The sequence below is a fragment of the Pagrus pagrus genome (assembly GCF_965226575.1).
Source record: "Pagrus pagrus genome assembly, chromosome: 21".
NCBI classification, from domain to species: domain Eukaryota; kingdom Metazoa; phylum Chordata; class Actinopteri; order Spariformes; family Sparidae; genus Pagrus; species Pagrus pagrus.
In genome coordinates, this window is record NC_140208.1 from 12481458 (window position 1) to 12496917 (window position 15460).

Below are 15460 nucleotides of genomic sequence, written 5' to 3' on the forward strand. Positions count from 1 at the left end.
AGAAGCAGAAATATACCATAATATATGTGCAGGAATGTGGGGTTTGTGTTCAGTATCTACATCTTGCCGTTCTTCAAACGAATGAAAACATATTGGCCAACTGTGGAGGGAGATAATATTACTTGATTCAAGCAAATTCCTCAAACAAGCTGAGCTGCATCAAAGCAAAGTCAGAGTATCACATATTTAACACCGTAGTGTTGATAAGGTCATGTTTTCAGGGCTCCAAACGTTTTGAATGTACCGAGGAATATTTTAAATAAACTGTTTGAGTTAGCTTCAAGGGACAGAAAGTGGGCGAGGATTACAAAAAAGCCAACTGGTGGCACAGGTAACAAAAACAGGTAACATTTCAATCTCCGGGAAAATATGTCCTTATAGTCACTTACAAGGATCTGGGTTAAACCCTGTTAACCCCCCTACACCTTAATACCAACAAAAGACAAAAACAACAGCACAATATAAAGCTATATGATGAACTAAATCTGCAACCACAGCTTGGTTTGTTTTAATAAATTAACAGGAAATGTGTTTGCTGTGTGTCTGTGGTCTAGCTGTGGTGGTCTAATGCCTGTCCCCGTTACAGTCCCTGTGTGAGTTCTAACTCAACAAAGCACTCGGAGCTTCATTCTTACTAGGACACTTTTTAAGGATAAAAACTCTATTTTTAAACACAACACTGTTTGTGCTCTTTACCAAGTCTGGTTGATTTCCCCGTGGTAGCAATTACAGCCCCAGCCCTTCTTATGAACACGCAACATAGCTAAATCAATATAAAGGAACCACTGACTGGTAGAACTGTGTGATGTAAAAAGGCATTAAATCAAGGCTGAAACTTACATTTCAATATTGCATGTCTCATTGCTTCATATGCACACACACACACTCATATAAAACTGTGACTTTTAAACCATTACTGAGCCTTTGGGCTTGCAGTGACAATGTACAAATGGACAGCAAGAGGTGCTTTTCACCTTTAAGATGAAATAGTATATTCGGAGGTATAAGAGTAGGGCGGGGTGACATGGTCTCAAAATAATATCTAATATCACAATATATTTAGGCTATATTGAGGTCGTTGTTTTTGAAATCTCCTCAAAAAACACTTAATGAAACAAAATCAAATATCGATATACTTTTTTTACCAAATTCCTCAATATTGATACTGTGACAATGTTGTGGGGATGAATATTACCGGAATATATTATTAAAATATTAACACAATGACACTTCTGATTAACAGTTCTCTGTCGCCTGGAGATTAGGGTTGCCACTATTTCATTTATTGAAGTAAAAATCAATCCAACATCTCAGACTCAGTGTTACCTCCAGTATCATTTCGATGATTGTCTTCACAAAAAGGGGTATTAAGATACTGCCTTTGAATATGATGATCAAACTTTAAGCTAATTTTGATAGATTTCCAATTTTGAGACAAAATCACGACACCCCAAGTGGATATAACAACTAAGTGGGTAAAGACAAGTATTAGAACAACTAGAACGGTCTAGTAAGTTCAGGAAATGACATCACTTTACTGTAATGCAGCCTTTAAAACCAGAAAAAGACGACATGTATGCCATATCACGATTATAACAATATCTAAAATCTAATATGATATATGGTCGATATTGATATATTGCCCAGCCCTGTATCACAATATAAGAGGAGACTTTTGTTGGGCAACTGTTCAGTCTAACAATAAATTGAATATCTACAGAGTCAATGGTTGTTCCTCAACAGCTTTCTGTTATGTTGATGGTCCATGTTGAACCCAAACTGCCTGCTCTCCAGACAAGAACATCAGTATAGTTCCTAAAAATTGAATAAAAGACTGATTCTCATCACTCAGGGTACACGTTGTACAGCCAGTTTAATGCTCAACATGATTTATCAATATATTCTGTTCTAAATAAGTTTAAGACGTGGTTGAATGTTCATTACCTGAGCAGCTTGCCTTTGTTTTTCTCCACATAAGTTGGAGGGACGTTTGATACGACCACCTGCATGTCCAGCTGGTTCACGACGGACACCTACACAACAAAGAAAATGCAGATAAAACGCAACGTGAAAAAAAGTTGGAATTGGAAAGATAACATTTTCAGATCAACTATGTTTCAAGCTTTTGACAATCTGAAATTGTTTTCACATTTTTTATCGACTTCAAGGACACTCTGGGAGCCACATAAATCGCATTAAGTTCAACCATTCAATTTGTTTGAGGGGAAATGTAGAATATAAGACGAAATAAACCTTTTCACAGGAACATTATAAACCTGTCAGCAATGTCAAAATTGTATATATACACACCACTATCTCAGCCTTGCTGCTGTGTCCTTGACCATAGTTGTCTGTAGCGACCACCTCGAACTTAAAATATGACCTCCTCATGTTGCGGTACATGATCGCCGTCTTCACCACGCCGCTGTACGGTTCGATGACGAAGCCGTCTTTGCTGTCTTTAGTGTCTTTACCAGCGGGAGGGGGAATGATGAGCCGGTACATCATAGAACTGTAGTTACCAGTGTCTTTGTCCAGGGCCTGTAAAGTGAGGAAAATAATAATCAATACACGGTGTCATTATTATAATCATCATCCAAACAACACTGTGATCAAGTCATTGTTGCTGTTATCATAATTATAAATTACTTGATCTGTGATGATTCTAATCACCGCACCTCCTTATTTTCGATACGAGGTGTTTGCAGCTAACCAATACGCAGCGCTGCCATGTATATTGATCATTCCAGGACTGATATCCGCTCACCAAAAGGCCACATTTTACTGTTGCTTTTATCTTGCAGGGGACACCTGTCAGTGCGTTTATTGTTTGGTGTAGTACTCTGAATCAGCAGTAGGGGATAAAGTGGTGCCTTGAGCTGTATGCAGGTACTGTATATTTATAGCTCACTATCAAGTCTCTCCCTCATTCACACATACATGCAAACCCCACGTTTACATCCAGACACACTCACAAAGACAGACATTGATTTATTGCCAGGTCTTTATAAGAGGGGCTGGGAATACAGACTACTGATTCAGCTCTGAGACGCCCACAACATCAAAGCTTTCATATTACAGCAAGAACCAAAAAAAATGTAATTTTTTCTCCTGGCCAGGGAATAAGGAAATGGAAGCAGCGAGGAAATAAAGGCACACATATAGAGTGATGGGGGAATAAGGGCAAGGCAAGGCAAGATGTATAGATCTATTTTTTTTTTTTGTGTTTTTTACTTACAGAGTTAAGTTAGAGTAACTTTTTAGGAATACATTGAATGCCTGCAGTAATATCAATCAGCTGTTAGTATAGCTGTGTCCAAAATCCACTTACCTTCAAATTCATAGCTGGTATTGCGTATTTTATGTTTACACTGGAAAAGAGCCAATTTAAGTATACTTAAAAGAGTCAGTGTGGCTAATAAAATCCTTATTTTTTTAGTTGTATTTACAGCTGTGAATAAAAGATGAAAAAGAAACCAAAAATAAGGACTAAACTGCTGAAGAGACATTTTGATGTCTCTTTAAAGTATATGAGATTTTGAACACTGATAAAGCAACAAAAGTTTTACCTCCGACAAGGAGGTTTTGTTTTCACCCGCGACAGTTTGTTTGTTTGTTGCACTGTAAAATCTGAAGTGACTTTACTTAAATGATGTGAGTGTTGCGGGGCTATTGAGATTGATACTGGATTATGATTTATTGAATTAAAGGGGACTGTTGGGCCTTGGTGGACGTATGTTATGTGCTCTACTGAGTGCTATGTAAAGATATAGTGGAGCAACGGCATCACAAGCAAAGAATGAAGTCACTCTCCCTCTGAGTGTGTTGGAACCTGAGCTTCTCAGTAGCCAGTAGTTTTGACTGTTGGGCGTCTTAGTGCACGTTTACGATTTTGGAGAGAGATAGTTAATTGTTGAGTCTCGTTTCTTGGATGTCAAAACTGACGCTTTGGGTTGAACGAGACTCAACAATTAACTAGCTTTCTCCAGTATCGCTTTCTGCATCTTTAATTGGCAGCCCTCTTATTGTCACACATGCATGCATTGCATCATTCCCTTTAAGTACAAACCAGTTAATAAAGTAAGTTGATTTCAGTATAGTAACTGTGTTCTGAGCGACAGTTTTTGGTGAAAATTAAAAGACTTTTAGTATCACTTAACAGCATATATTCAAAAATGAATGCATTCATGAAGCACTTTAACAAAGTGCTGGAGAGAGAGGCTGGAGAGTGAAAGAAAGGTAGATTCCAGACATTTGCATTTTGGATTGGTTGTTGAATTCAAATCAGAAAAACAAGACGATCTTTGCAGGTAATGAATAGGTTCGCTAATGCGAAGCACATCTAATCAATAACTGCGTACTGGCATCCTCTGAGGGACAAAAAGACAGAACTGCAAATGTACTTCAACACGTACGCTCTGAAGGCATGACAGCCCTGCATGAAGCAATACACACAATTAAAAAATATACACACTCACACACATTCACTCACTCAAAACTCATTAAGACAACGCATGTGCTTCAGACAGATGTGATAGAATTAGTTATACTTGAGTGAAACCACTGAGATTGAATCTGCATGTGTCTCAAACTCTCAATCTTTTGTCTTACACTTTCATCTGGATGTTCGCATGTGTGCCGCCAGCATCGCTGTCCATCTTTCTAGTCCACCCCCCGACTCCATCTATTCATCTACACATGAATCATGTATGTCTTCCTTTCCTTCTTCTGTCCAGTCAGTTTGCGTCTCCGCAGGATGCCAGTCTTTATCCAACCATCAATCCTCTCCCTTCCTTCCAACCTCCACATCTATCGCCTCTCCCTGCGGTGATCGAGCCGACTAGCAGGCTATTAGTTCTTCCTGTCAGTCTGCTCAAGTATTTAAAGAGGTCAGGTGACGGTAGAGCAGGTTGCTGTAAAGCAGCTCCAACCAAATATAGTCTTAAAATCTGTATGCAAAACCAGCGCCGCAGGTGTTTGCAGCAGAGGAATAATAATTTGAGATACCAGGTTTATCAGTGAGAAAAGTACATTTTCTACACTTGTGAAACAGGTTTTTGAATATGACTCTTTGTTGCATGCTCTCCCTTATTCTCTCATCTTTCCTGTCACTCTCACCGTGTGTGATCTAATGAAGCAGGAATATCTAAGAATGATCTTAAAAACTGTAATAAAATATTAAAGCAGATACTTTCCTGCTAGAGACCCTGCCCGAGTCTCTTGTGGCATCCTGGCTCATTAAAACATATTGCCGCTTCTCAGATAGGGGCTGAAAGATAGACTCTGTGACCCATTTTGGGTCCTGAAAGGCATTTTAATAATACGAGAGTCGCTCGAGTTGTTTACAGTGATATGAAATTCTCCAGAGTTAGGTTAAAAGACAGGGAAACAAAAAGATGCATCAATTAACAGGGAGATGGAGGTAGATGTCGAGGGAGCGACACACAGAATAATCTTAACAATTAATCTGGTTACATGGCGAAATATGTCTTCTTTTAAAATAAACAACAAAAAAACAGCACACACATCTGCGCAGACACTGTATGCACCTTCGTACTGAGCTAAAGTGAATTAAGATTGGAAAGCTGTCATGGTTGGATCACTTTTCTGCCCAAGTCATAATATTTTGAGTCTCACATCTGAAACACTCTGTTTTAGCTCCTGTCTCTTTAAGGCCCTCCCTCCTGAATACCCAGTCCCCTCTGATTGGTCAGCTCACACAGCAACACAGCAGCTGTGCAAAATCAAATCTTACGTTCCCAACTAGCCACTCGGCTAATATCATGCAAATGTGTGACTCTCTGCCGTAGTGTGATGTCACAAAGTCACATAATTAAAGGCGGGAAAACTGACGAGGCGTTTCAGGGGCAGTGTTTTCTGTGGGAGAGAGGAGCTTCTGTTTGTCTGGACTTTGGGCTTTCTTATTTTTAATACCTTTTATGAGCACAAGAACCTATATAAACACACTGAAGGGAAAAAAAAACAAAACAGCATAATAGGCTTCCTTTCAAATATAAACCGATTCATGCAACAATATTACAAACTGAAGCCCAAAAAGATGTAATACAGATGAATTCACACTTCTTTGTCACAGTCACAGGCAAAACCTCTTTTAGCTCTACAAAGACATTATTTATCGCAAGGCAATAGCATTTCAGTCAGCCAACCTCAAATGGAACAGATCATTATGTAAATGTAGAATATGCAGAGCATTAATATTTGGCCCCAGAGCTCTTACTTTGTTGCTCCACACAAGGAAACATCAAAGTGAGCACAGCAGGGAGTGGGGAGTGATGATACTAGGTGGACTCTACTGCAGGTGATGTAACAACATAGCTTTCAGGTGAGTGGTGTGGCAGCAGGCATGAAGCCAGAGAAGGAGCAGAGCACTGACGGCTTCAGTACTCCACCATGATTAAAACAATCTGTTGGATATATGTTACAGCGAGAGGAGAATGCCATGCGAGTGTAGAGGTGACTCAAGTGGGGCAGCCTGAACTGGCTCATGGGCTTCAATTCATTAATCACAGTGTGTGTTCCTATTTTTCATCTACCCCACTCGGTTTGATTAGATATGTATCAGGGCTGCAACTCACGACTGTTTTTGTTTTTGACTAGTCTGCTGATTATGTTAACGATTAATATATTTGCGTCTGTAAAATGCATAAAAATCATTAAAGAGCACAAAGTGACGCCTTCACATTGAACATTCAACAGTCCAAAACCCAAAGACTCTTCATTTGCTATCATAAATGACAAAGAATAGCAGCAAATCCTTACATTTAAGAAGCTGGAAGAAGCAAATGTTTGACATTTTTGCCCGAAAAAGGACTTAAACCATGAATTGTTTATCAAAATAGTTGGCAACCTATTTTCCTTCGATTTACTAATAAATAACCAACCAATCGTCTCAGCTCTAAAATGTGTGTGTGTGTGATCATACCTGTACTTGCAAGACCGATGTGAAAGTTTTAGCATCTTCTGCAACCCCTCCGATGTAAAGAGCTCTGCTGAAGACGGGCGGGTGGTCGTTCTCATCCTCGATGTCAATTATCACCTTAGCTGTGTTAGCTAGGACACAGAAACAAGTCATACGTTACGATGATTCACGTTTGCATTTGGCATCACAAGAAGTAGTGCAGTAATTGCTGGTAAACAGACTAAAGAAATGCCTACAATTTCTATGTCAGGTATTGCAAAGTGTGTTTTACAATAAAGGAGCAAGCTATGAGAATAAAAATGCAAACAATAAAAGTTTCAGGCCTGCAGTGCAACCTGCCACATATCGGCAAGAAAAAGCAACAAGAGCCGACAACGGGCAGGGAAACTGCATTACCTACCGCTGTCACAAGTATTACAACTGCAGCAGCTATCTTTTTCTTGTAGTGATTGTATCAACATGGCTACACTAAGGTCTAAATAAGTGCTGCTGTTGCTTTACTTTTCTATAGCTTGGGCATGCTGACAAATTAAAAACTGCTCTGACAATGATTGAACAGCCTCTCTTTGAGAGAAATCCGCAGCCCAAGTTTCAACCACTTTCGCGAGGTGATTAGCAGCATTTTGAGAAAACAAAGACAGAGGAGACAAAGGAAGCCAACGTCCCTGAAAACCTTGTTTATAATTTCAAGCAGTTCTCCACAACTTTACATAGTCACGACTGAATAAGCAACAAGTTTGGAGCAAAAAACATCTCTGGGTGGTGTTTGTTAAGAGTGTAACACTCAAAAGCTCGGCTTATCTGCTTCTTCAGGGCTGTGTGATTAACAGTGCTCACAAGCTGTCAACACATTCTGATTCAAATGATCCTGAACTGTGATTGGTGTTGCACAGAGGTGTGTCATCACATATGTCCAGCTGAGCAGAAATCTCTCAGATGAAATAACCACACATTCTGTAACTTTAGAAGAAGATATTGTGTTTATGTAGGACCCCATTTACCACACCAAAAAACTAATAAACAAAGTTACTTTTCAGGTCCTTTAAAAATGTAGGCAACATTTAATAATCACCATTATTAACAGATGGTACATGTATAGTTAATTAAACTTAATTAATAGTTATTTTACTGCTAAACAATAAAACACTTTGTAAACAATAAGCAATAGTTTATAAAGGTGCTACTGATATTTATAACACTTTATTAACAGTTTTATAAACTGTGTAGTTCATCTATAAACATCATTTAAAGCTGCAACTGATGTTTATAAATCTGCTTCATAAATGGTTTATAAATCATTTTATTGTTTGTTAACAGTCAAATATCTAATAACTACAGTTAACTATAAATTCAATTGTAACCAAATTTAAAAGTTGGACAGTAAAGCTTGCAGATTGTGAAAATGTGCTGAATGTCTGGGTCTGCTGCAGTAGTCATGACCCTACTCTGATACATCTAATCAAATTTCTGAAATATTCCCAGAACTTCACCTGCCATGACTTTTGACATATTGCAGTCGAATTTGTGGTCTTTCCAAGTCAAACGTCTTCAGAAATAATCTCTATGCCAAGATTCAAAATCAAGTTCATCAATATTACTGTAAAAGGCATTTTGAATTACAAACTACACGAAAGAATCTATTTTGAAACACCAATAAAATATATTAAACGATACTGTAAGCCAACCAATCTGCACATTCAGTATGAGGCAAAACATTGTGCCAATGAGTTGCTGTCATTCACATTCAGTGATTGCAACTTGGAACGGTTCACATTCAATCTTATCTGGCCAAAAACAGGGAGTTGTGAATCACACCCACGTAAAGCTGCAACATAATACCATCAAGCAAAGGCGGAACGAATTCCAGGATTGTGAACTTCGCAAGTTTTACTCCAACAGTCAAATGAAAAAAAAAAAAAAAATCACTTAGAAAAATAACTTTGGCAGTCGAGAAGAGAAAGGCAAACAAACTGACAGATGCAAACATTAATCTGCTTATCTATGAACAGCCACACCAAAATATCTACCCATACTTAAATTAGAAAAACCGGATTAACACATTGTTAGACTCTTATTGATTTGTTGCCTGATTAAAATGTGTAAAAAAAATAATAATTGAAGATCCGCTAATGACTACAATGACTTGTCGTTTTAATCTCCGTGGAATACTAAAATTCAAATAGCCGGATGAAATGAGAACAGCGAGTGGTAAATGCTATAATTAAAGAAAAAAGGAGAAACCAGGGGAGCTGCAATTAAGACGAATACAGAAATGTTTTGAAATGAAGAAGGAGAAAAGAGAGAAAGACCAGCAGAGACATACACAGAGAAGAGGCGGGAGGAAGACAGATCGTGTGGGAAGAGATGGAGACTAATTAGAACCATTTTCACTTCTGCTATAATTTCAATTAAAAGCGTGAAAACTTATTTTGGTCGAGCTTTCCTCCCACATAAGCGACGGAAGGAAATCATTTTTGGATGGATTGAAATGGGGACAGAAATGGAAGAAAAAGAAGAGAGAAAAGTACAAAAAGAAATAAAAGACTGGGAGACGTTTAAGCTGTTCTCACATTACAGCAGGTTCAGTTTAATTTAACACTGACCTGCCCTGCACGGATCACTCCGTACCAATGTTTGGGGAAAAAAGTTACAGCTTTTGCAGATAAAATCTTCAATCTACAAAACTCCCTCGCCAGCTTCATTTGCTCACTTTGATCATTGAAAAACATGTTTGATAGTTGGGAGTTAAATTCTGGACAGTTGCATAATTGGATATCGGCAAAGACCTGCGACAGCCGATGAGACTGAAACAGTCGGAGGAGGAAAGGTTTTAAAAAAACCTGCAGCAGTGACAACAACAAGCCGATGCAGCCTACAGGTTTGACAGACAGCTGAGAAGGAGAAAAAAGCGGCGTGAAAAGCAACAACAGCCAAGTCCCAGTAGAACGTGTATAACTGTATAGACAAGGAAGAAGAGTTAGAGAGAACTTGTACAAGGTAAAAGAGAGCTCCGGAGAGAATGAGAAAGCGAGTGACTGTATGTGCAGGAGAGGAAGCTGCAGCCTGTGGCAATTAACTTAACAATATCACATAGTGGGTAGCGCACTGTTTTTCTTTTTCGAAAAACCTAAAGTGTGTGTGTAATTAGAGAGGAGACAAACTGTGAAACCTGCGCTGATGCAATCCGAAGTCAAAAGTACAGTCCTGTAATCTTTTAGAGGTGGAGAGTTCACAAACACAACCACGCATGTACGTACTCTTAGAGGGAGCTCGGAGGTTGGAGGACGCCACTCTCAGGGAGTCGGCTTCCACCTTCAGAACGAAGCTGGAGTTGGCCTCGTAGTCCAGGGGCTTGGCAGTGGAAATCACTCCTGTCGTCTGGTTTAATGCGAACACACCTGGAGCGAGAACCAGAGGCAGAGGAGATGAAGACAGACGGCAAGAGTGGGGAAGGTAGGATTAAAGAAACAGAGTGCAAAATATAGGAGGGAAAGGTCAAAAAGGGAAAAAAACAAAGTTGTTTTTACTTTACTTTCTTGTAAAAGGCAGCTGGAAAGTGGGTGGACAGAGCTATTAGCTGTTAACGGGGAGAGTTTGATCATTGTTTAAATAAAAAGCTTTCTCAAATGACAGAAAAACCAAGCAACCTCAACTGAAACCCTCCGAGGCCCCATTTACACTTGTCATTTCAAGTGTTTCATAACAGGATGCATTTTAATACTCTGTTGCTTACTCTACCCACATTTCATACAAATATAAAATCTGGTCTTGTTTTCCCAGACTAAATGCAAGTCATGGCGGGCAGATGGCGGTGATTTACATAAAAGCTGTCGAGAAAAACACCTGAGTAACAATACCTTGTAGAGTGTGGCAATTAAGCCACAATAACATTTACACATTCATGCCATCCTTAAACTTGGAAATATTAACAGAGCTGTTTATACATATCTTTCTTTAACCAGACAGCGAGAAAGATGGTGAATTCCAATGTGTCTTAGCCACCTCGTCTCAGATGCCCAAGATGCATGGAGTAGCTATTTGTAAATGGGTTACTAGTCAGGGTGTAACGGTACATGTATTCATCCTGAAGTCACGGCACGGACGCCACGGCTCAGTGCATGCCATGATAAGAATGGTGAGAGCATGTGAATTGGTGAGAGTATAACCGCTCTGATCGCAACTCCAATCCAGTGCCTGGCAGTTATGCCCCTTAAAGCCATTTTCCAACCATCATTAAACAAAAAACGCAGAAGAAGAAGACACAATAAGACAAGATGAAGAAGAAGACAACGTGAGTGTGATTGCACGCTATTGTGAGTGCAAATGAGACGCTGGAGCTAGTGAACCCACCCGTTTCTTTCAAATAGTCTGCGGGGGTAAATGTCTGAGAGCGAGCGGTTGTTGTTCGACAGTTGCATGTGAGTGGAAACACATCGAACATGCTCAAGCATATTAGACGGCATCATCCAGATGTGTCAATCACTGGAGAGAGGCAAAAGGAATGTGTGAAAAGCTGTGAAAGCGATATTTTTGCATTAAAATCATGTTTACATTTTTCTTTAAATTCATTCTGCATAAAAATATGACCTTTGCCAGAGTGTCTGTTTACTGTTTACTGCTTAATGCACTACCAAGCAAGGTGAAATAGTTGTAGGAATAGTTTCTATGCCCCTCACCTTTGGAACAAACTTCCTGAATACCTGAGGGTGTACTAAAACTGTCTGCTCATTTAAAACAACTGTTTACTGTGGCTTTTGACCAAGACCTCTTTTGAATCTCTAACTATTTGTATGCTTGATTTTGTTTTACCGCCTTTTAAATGCAATTTTACACATTTTCCAATGTCTTGGTTTAAATGCGTCTCTGTGCCCCTAAAAAGTAGCTTGAATTGCCTTGTGTTTGAATGGTCTCTTGTCTGCAGGCTGGCTGTAACAACCATCCCAGTTGGAACTAGATGGAACAAACTGAAACTTACACCACTGTCTGCTGTCTACAAAACAAAAACAAGCCTCATGAATTTATGAACTTTTTTTTTTGCTTTTTTTTTCTGTTGTACCGAACTCGTACTGAGCCGTGACCCCAAAACCGTGACTTCTGCGCTCCTTTAAATAGTTACTAATGACACAAAAGCCTTGGTGGCCTTGTTATAGAAATGCTCTACAAGTTAATAAGTGGCAATTACTTAATAACCCCAAACATAACTTAATGGTGTGAGTGAACCAACTACTTTATCAACCACTTCCACAACTGAAAAACCCCACAACAGGCACTACTCCGCGTACAAAAATCTCAGAGTATACTCACCTCCTTCGTTGCCTTCAGTGATCGAGTAGACGATAGTTTGATTGACAGCAGCTGCCATGATTTTTCCCACTGGGGTTCCAACAGCAGCCTCCTCGCTCACTGGTGCAAACCTGGGAATGGATCAGTCAATCAATATCTGCTGATAAGAAAATTAAATATGTATATGTAGTCTGTGGGCCCACTCCGTCTCAAGGGTCGCCTGCGATTTGGCAGGTTAAATACAACCGAGAGTCATATCTGTAAAGCACGTCCAACATTTTTCACTCCTTCAGGCTGACAGCTTTCTGTACCTTGACTTTAGCTCAAAAGATAAAGTATATGTAAGAAGTGTTACAGAGCTACTTAGAGGCTCTGGCAATCAGGAAGAAAGTTCTAAAAATGTGTTTAGAGGCAAAGTAAAGTTGGCTGCTAAACAACAAACTTTTTAAATGTGCAATATGTAAGAAATGGCCACCTGTCAAATTCATATTCAAAACAAATAGTGGGCAGCACAGTTAGCTCAGTTAGCCGTGCAGCGGCTATAAATAATTTTATAAATATATGGTATGTTTTCCCTGCAGCTTTCCTGAGCTCAAGAAGACATATATTCAGTTTACTATGGTTTAAAACGGAGAAAAAGCAGAAAACTGTCACATTTGAGAAGCTGAAACAGAGAATGTGGGATATTTGTGCTTCAGGGAAAATGTAATTATTCATTCATGTAGTCAGTGGTTGGTAATTCACTCCATGTTGATCAACAAGTCCGATTAATCAACTAATTATTTCAACCCTGTGTGGTGATATAAACCATGCATGACTTCCTCTTGCGTGGTCTTTAGGATGGTGAACATTGTGTTTGGATAAAACTTGCTCCGATCCACTAAATCTAGCACAGGGCGACTGACAGGCCCCATTAGAGGCCGGAGACAGGCGGTGAAATTAAATAACTAGCAGCTCTGAAAGAGACCCTGCCACTGTCTTGTTTTTGTCCACCTGCCTCCCGTTGCATGTGGTGGGCAGTTTTCCCTGCTTACAACCTTGACAGATTTTTCTTAGAATCTGGCAACTCTTGAATTTCCAGCAGATTGCCCTCCATTAACTACACCCAGTCCAGTCATTAGGCCAACCGTCACAGTTGGCTAGACATTATAACATGGGCTACCAACTGGCTAAGCTATCAAGTAATCACAACGTGATAGATGGGACGTGGAGGGAGCAAGAGAGAGAGAGAGAGACAGAGGCCGTGTGTGTGAGAGAGTGAGTGAGCTTGTGTAGCTGTTGACTTCCATCCCGATCAGTTGTTTTTTTTAACCACCTGCTCTACCCAAACAACTTTTTTCCAAAGATTTATACTTAAATACCTGTGCACAACAAGTTATACCATTCGGGATGTACACCATCTCTCTTTAAATCAAACACTCCACTAAGCAAATATGGATTAAACATGAAGTTTATTGAATCACAAGATTTAAATGGAAAAAACTATTGTGTTAAACAAGTTTAAATTAACTATAGTAAATCCTCCCTTTTTATAGGCAGACTTCTTTCCACAGCAGGAAAAGGACCAAGTGTCACTAATAACATTTATGATTACACAAAACCCTGAAACGGACGCATTCATTTTATTGTTAACACATGCTTTTCCGACGTATGTCAAGTCTCCTGTGATAAAAACAGCATTTTTTTCTTCTGTACAGTCCCAACCTGCCCAAGTACCCTGTTCATTTAGGAATTGCTGAAATGTTGTTGTTTCCTTTTTGGATATACAGTGTTTTTGGTCATTTCCTGCCTTTATTAGATGGGATACATTAATGTTGACAGAAAATGAGGGAAGACAGAAAGGGTTAACAGAACTCGAAGCTGGCACGTTGCATTTACGGTGAGTATCTTAAAATCCTCCTTCAGGCACTCGTGTGTCGCAGGAACAAAAATACTTGAATTTGCTGAAAAAGCCTTTATTCAATACATGACTACTTACAGAACAATAAAACATTGACTGGTTTCAACCTTGATGATCTTCATCTGGAGGATACAAAATGGTGGAGCTATTATGTAAGTAGTCATGTTTTGAATAAAGGCTTTTTAACCTAATTCAAGTATTTGTTTTTAGAGTGCCTGAAGTTTGCTTTTCTTGAGTTTGATTGTATAAAAACAGTCCTCGAGCACACCGCAACCTCTTTTGCATAAAACCTTAAAATCCTGACATAAAAAGGAAAAGCTTGTAAAAACTTTCATTTAAAACCCTAAGCCACCAGGGTCTGTTGCATCAACAGTGTTTGTTTCAAGTCCGGCCTAACGGTTCCTTCAGTTGCACCATCCAGGCTTAAGTCTCCTTCACGCTAAGAGCGGGCTGAAATCTTACAGCTAGTCATGTGCAGGTGTAAATGCATAATCAAGACAGTGCGTTGCAGTTGATTTGCTGATAACAAAGCATTAAATATATTGATGCTGCAACATAATGGGACGAACCAAAATTATATTTTTGTACTAAAAGGAATAATCTGATGTATAACAAATGCTGAATTTACGAGAAGGGAAAAATAATTAAGACTTTGTCAAAGACATCGTTTCACAAGGTCACCAACTCAACTACTCACAAAACTTGTGATTTTTTAAAGGTAGTTTGTTATTACGTTGGCTGTGCAGCTCTATTCATTTTCTTTTCTCAGTGTCTTTGCATTTTCCTTTTCTTTGATCCTCCATAACATTTCCACCAGTTAGAAATGATTAGCTACAAATTAGCAAGACAGCGGGAGATTGTTACCAATGCATCCACATACAAGTGTATTCAGATCGCTCAGACGAGGCAAAGTTAAAATTGGCTTAAGTCATTCTAAAGAACCGGGCTTAGTGAGGACAACTCAAGCCATCAGGATGCTCTTGAAATGTATTCCCTCTTGTAATCTGCAAAGAGTCTGTGGAAGAAGAATACTGTTGATATTGTATTAAAATGACACAGATGGTGATGTTCAGAATCAAAAGAAAGAAAATGTTCTCATTCACATCCATGAGCTTTTTCAAATTACACAGAATGGGACTATAATAGGATTCAAGAGGAGAAGCTTTATGAACTCATTGTGCAGTCAGAAAAGAAAATGAGAAAGTCTGCAGTTATATCACCACCACAAATATAGTCCATCAATATATTTGGTCTTGCTTTGAAGCAGTGCAACAACTTATAAATATGAAATTATTTTATTCTTCTCCTATCGTTGAAGTATTTAGCCTTTTTTCCTG

At 39.1% G+C, this 15460-nt stretch overlaps 1 protein-coding gene across 1 annotated transcript in view; it reads right to left on the reverse strand.

Moving 5' to 3' along the window:
• LOC311250020 (protocadherin-15-like) overlaps window positions 1-15460 on the reverse strand; it is a 195494-nt gene that overhangs the window by 35667 nt on the left and 144367 nt on the right. The window contains exons 27-31 of the mRNA XM_084341511.1: window positions 12245-12354; window positions 10198-10338; window positions 6944-7071; window positions 2311-2541; window positions 1945-2033 (exon numbers count right to left, since the gene is read on the reverse strand). Coding sequence (XP_084197637.1) covers window positions 1945-2033; window positions 2311-2541; window positions 6944-7071; window positions 10198-10338; window positions 12245-12354 — 699 coding nt within the window. The remainder of the gene's footprint in view (window positions 1-1944; window positions 2034-2310; window positions 2542-6943; window positions 7072-10197; window positions 10339-12244; window positions 12355-15460) is intronic.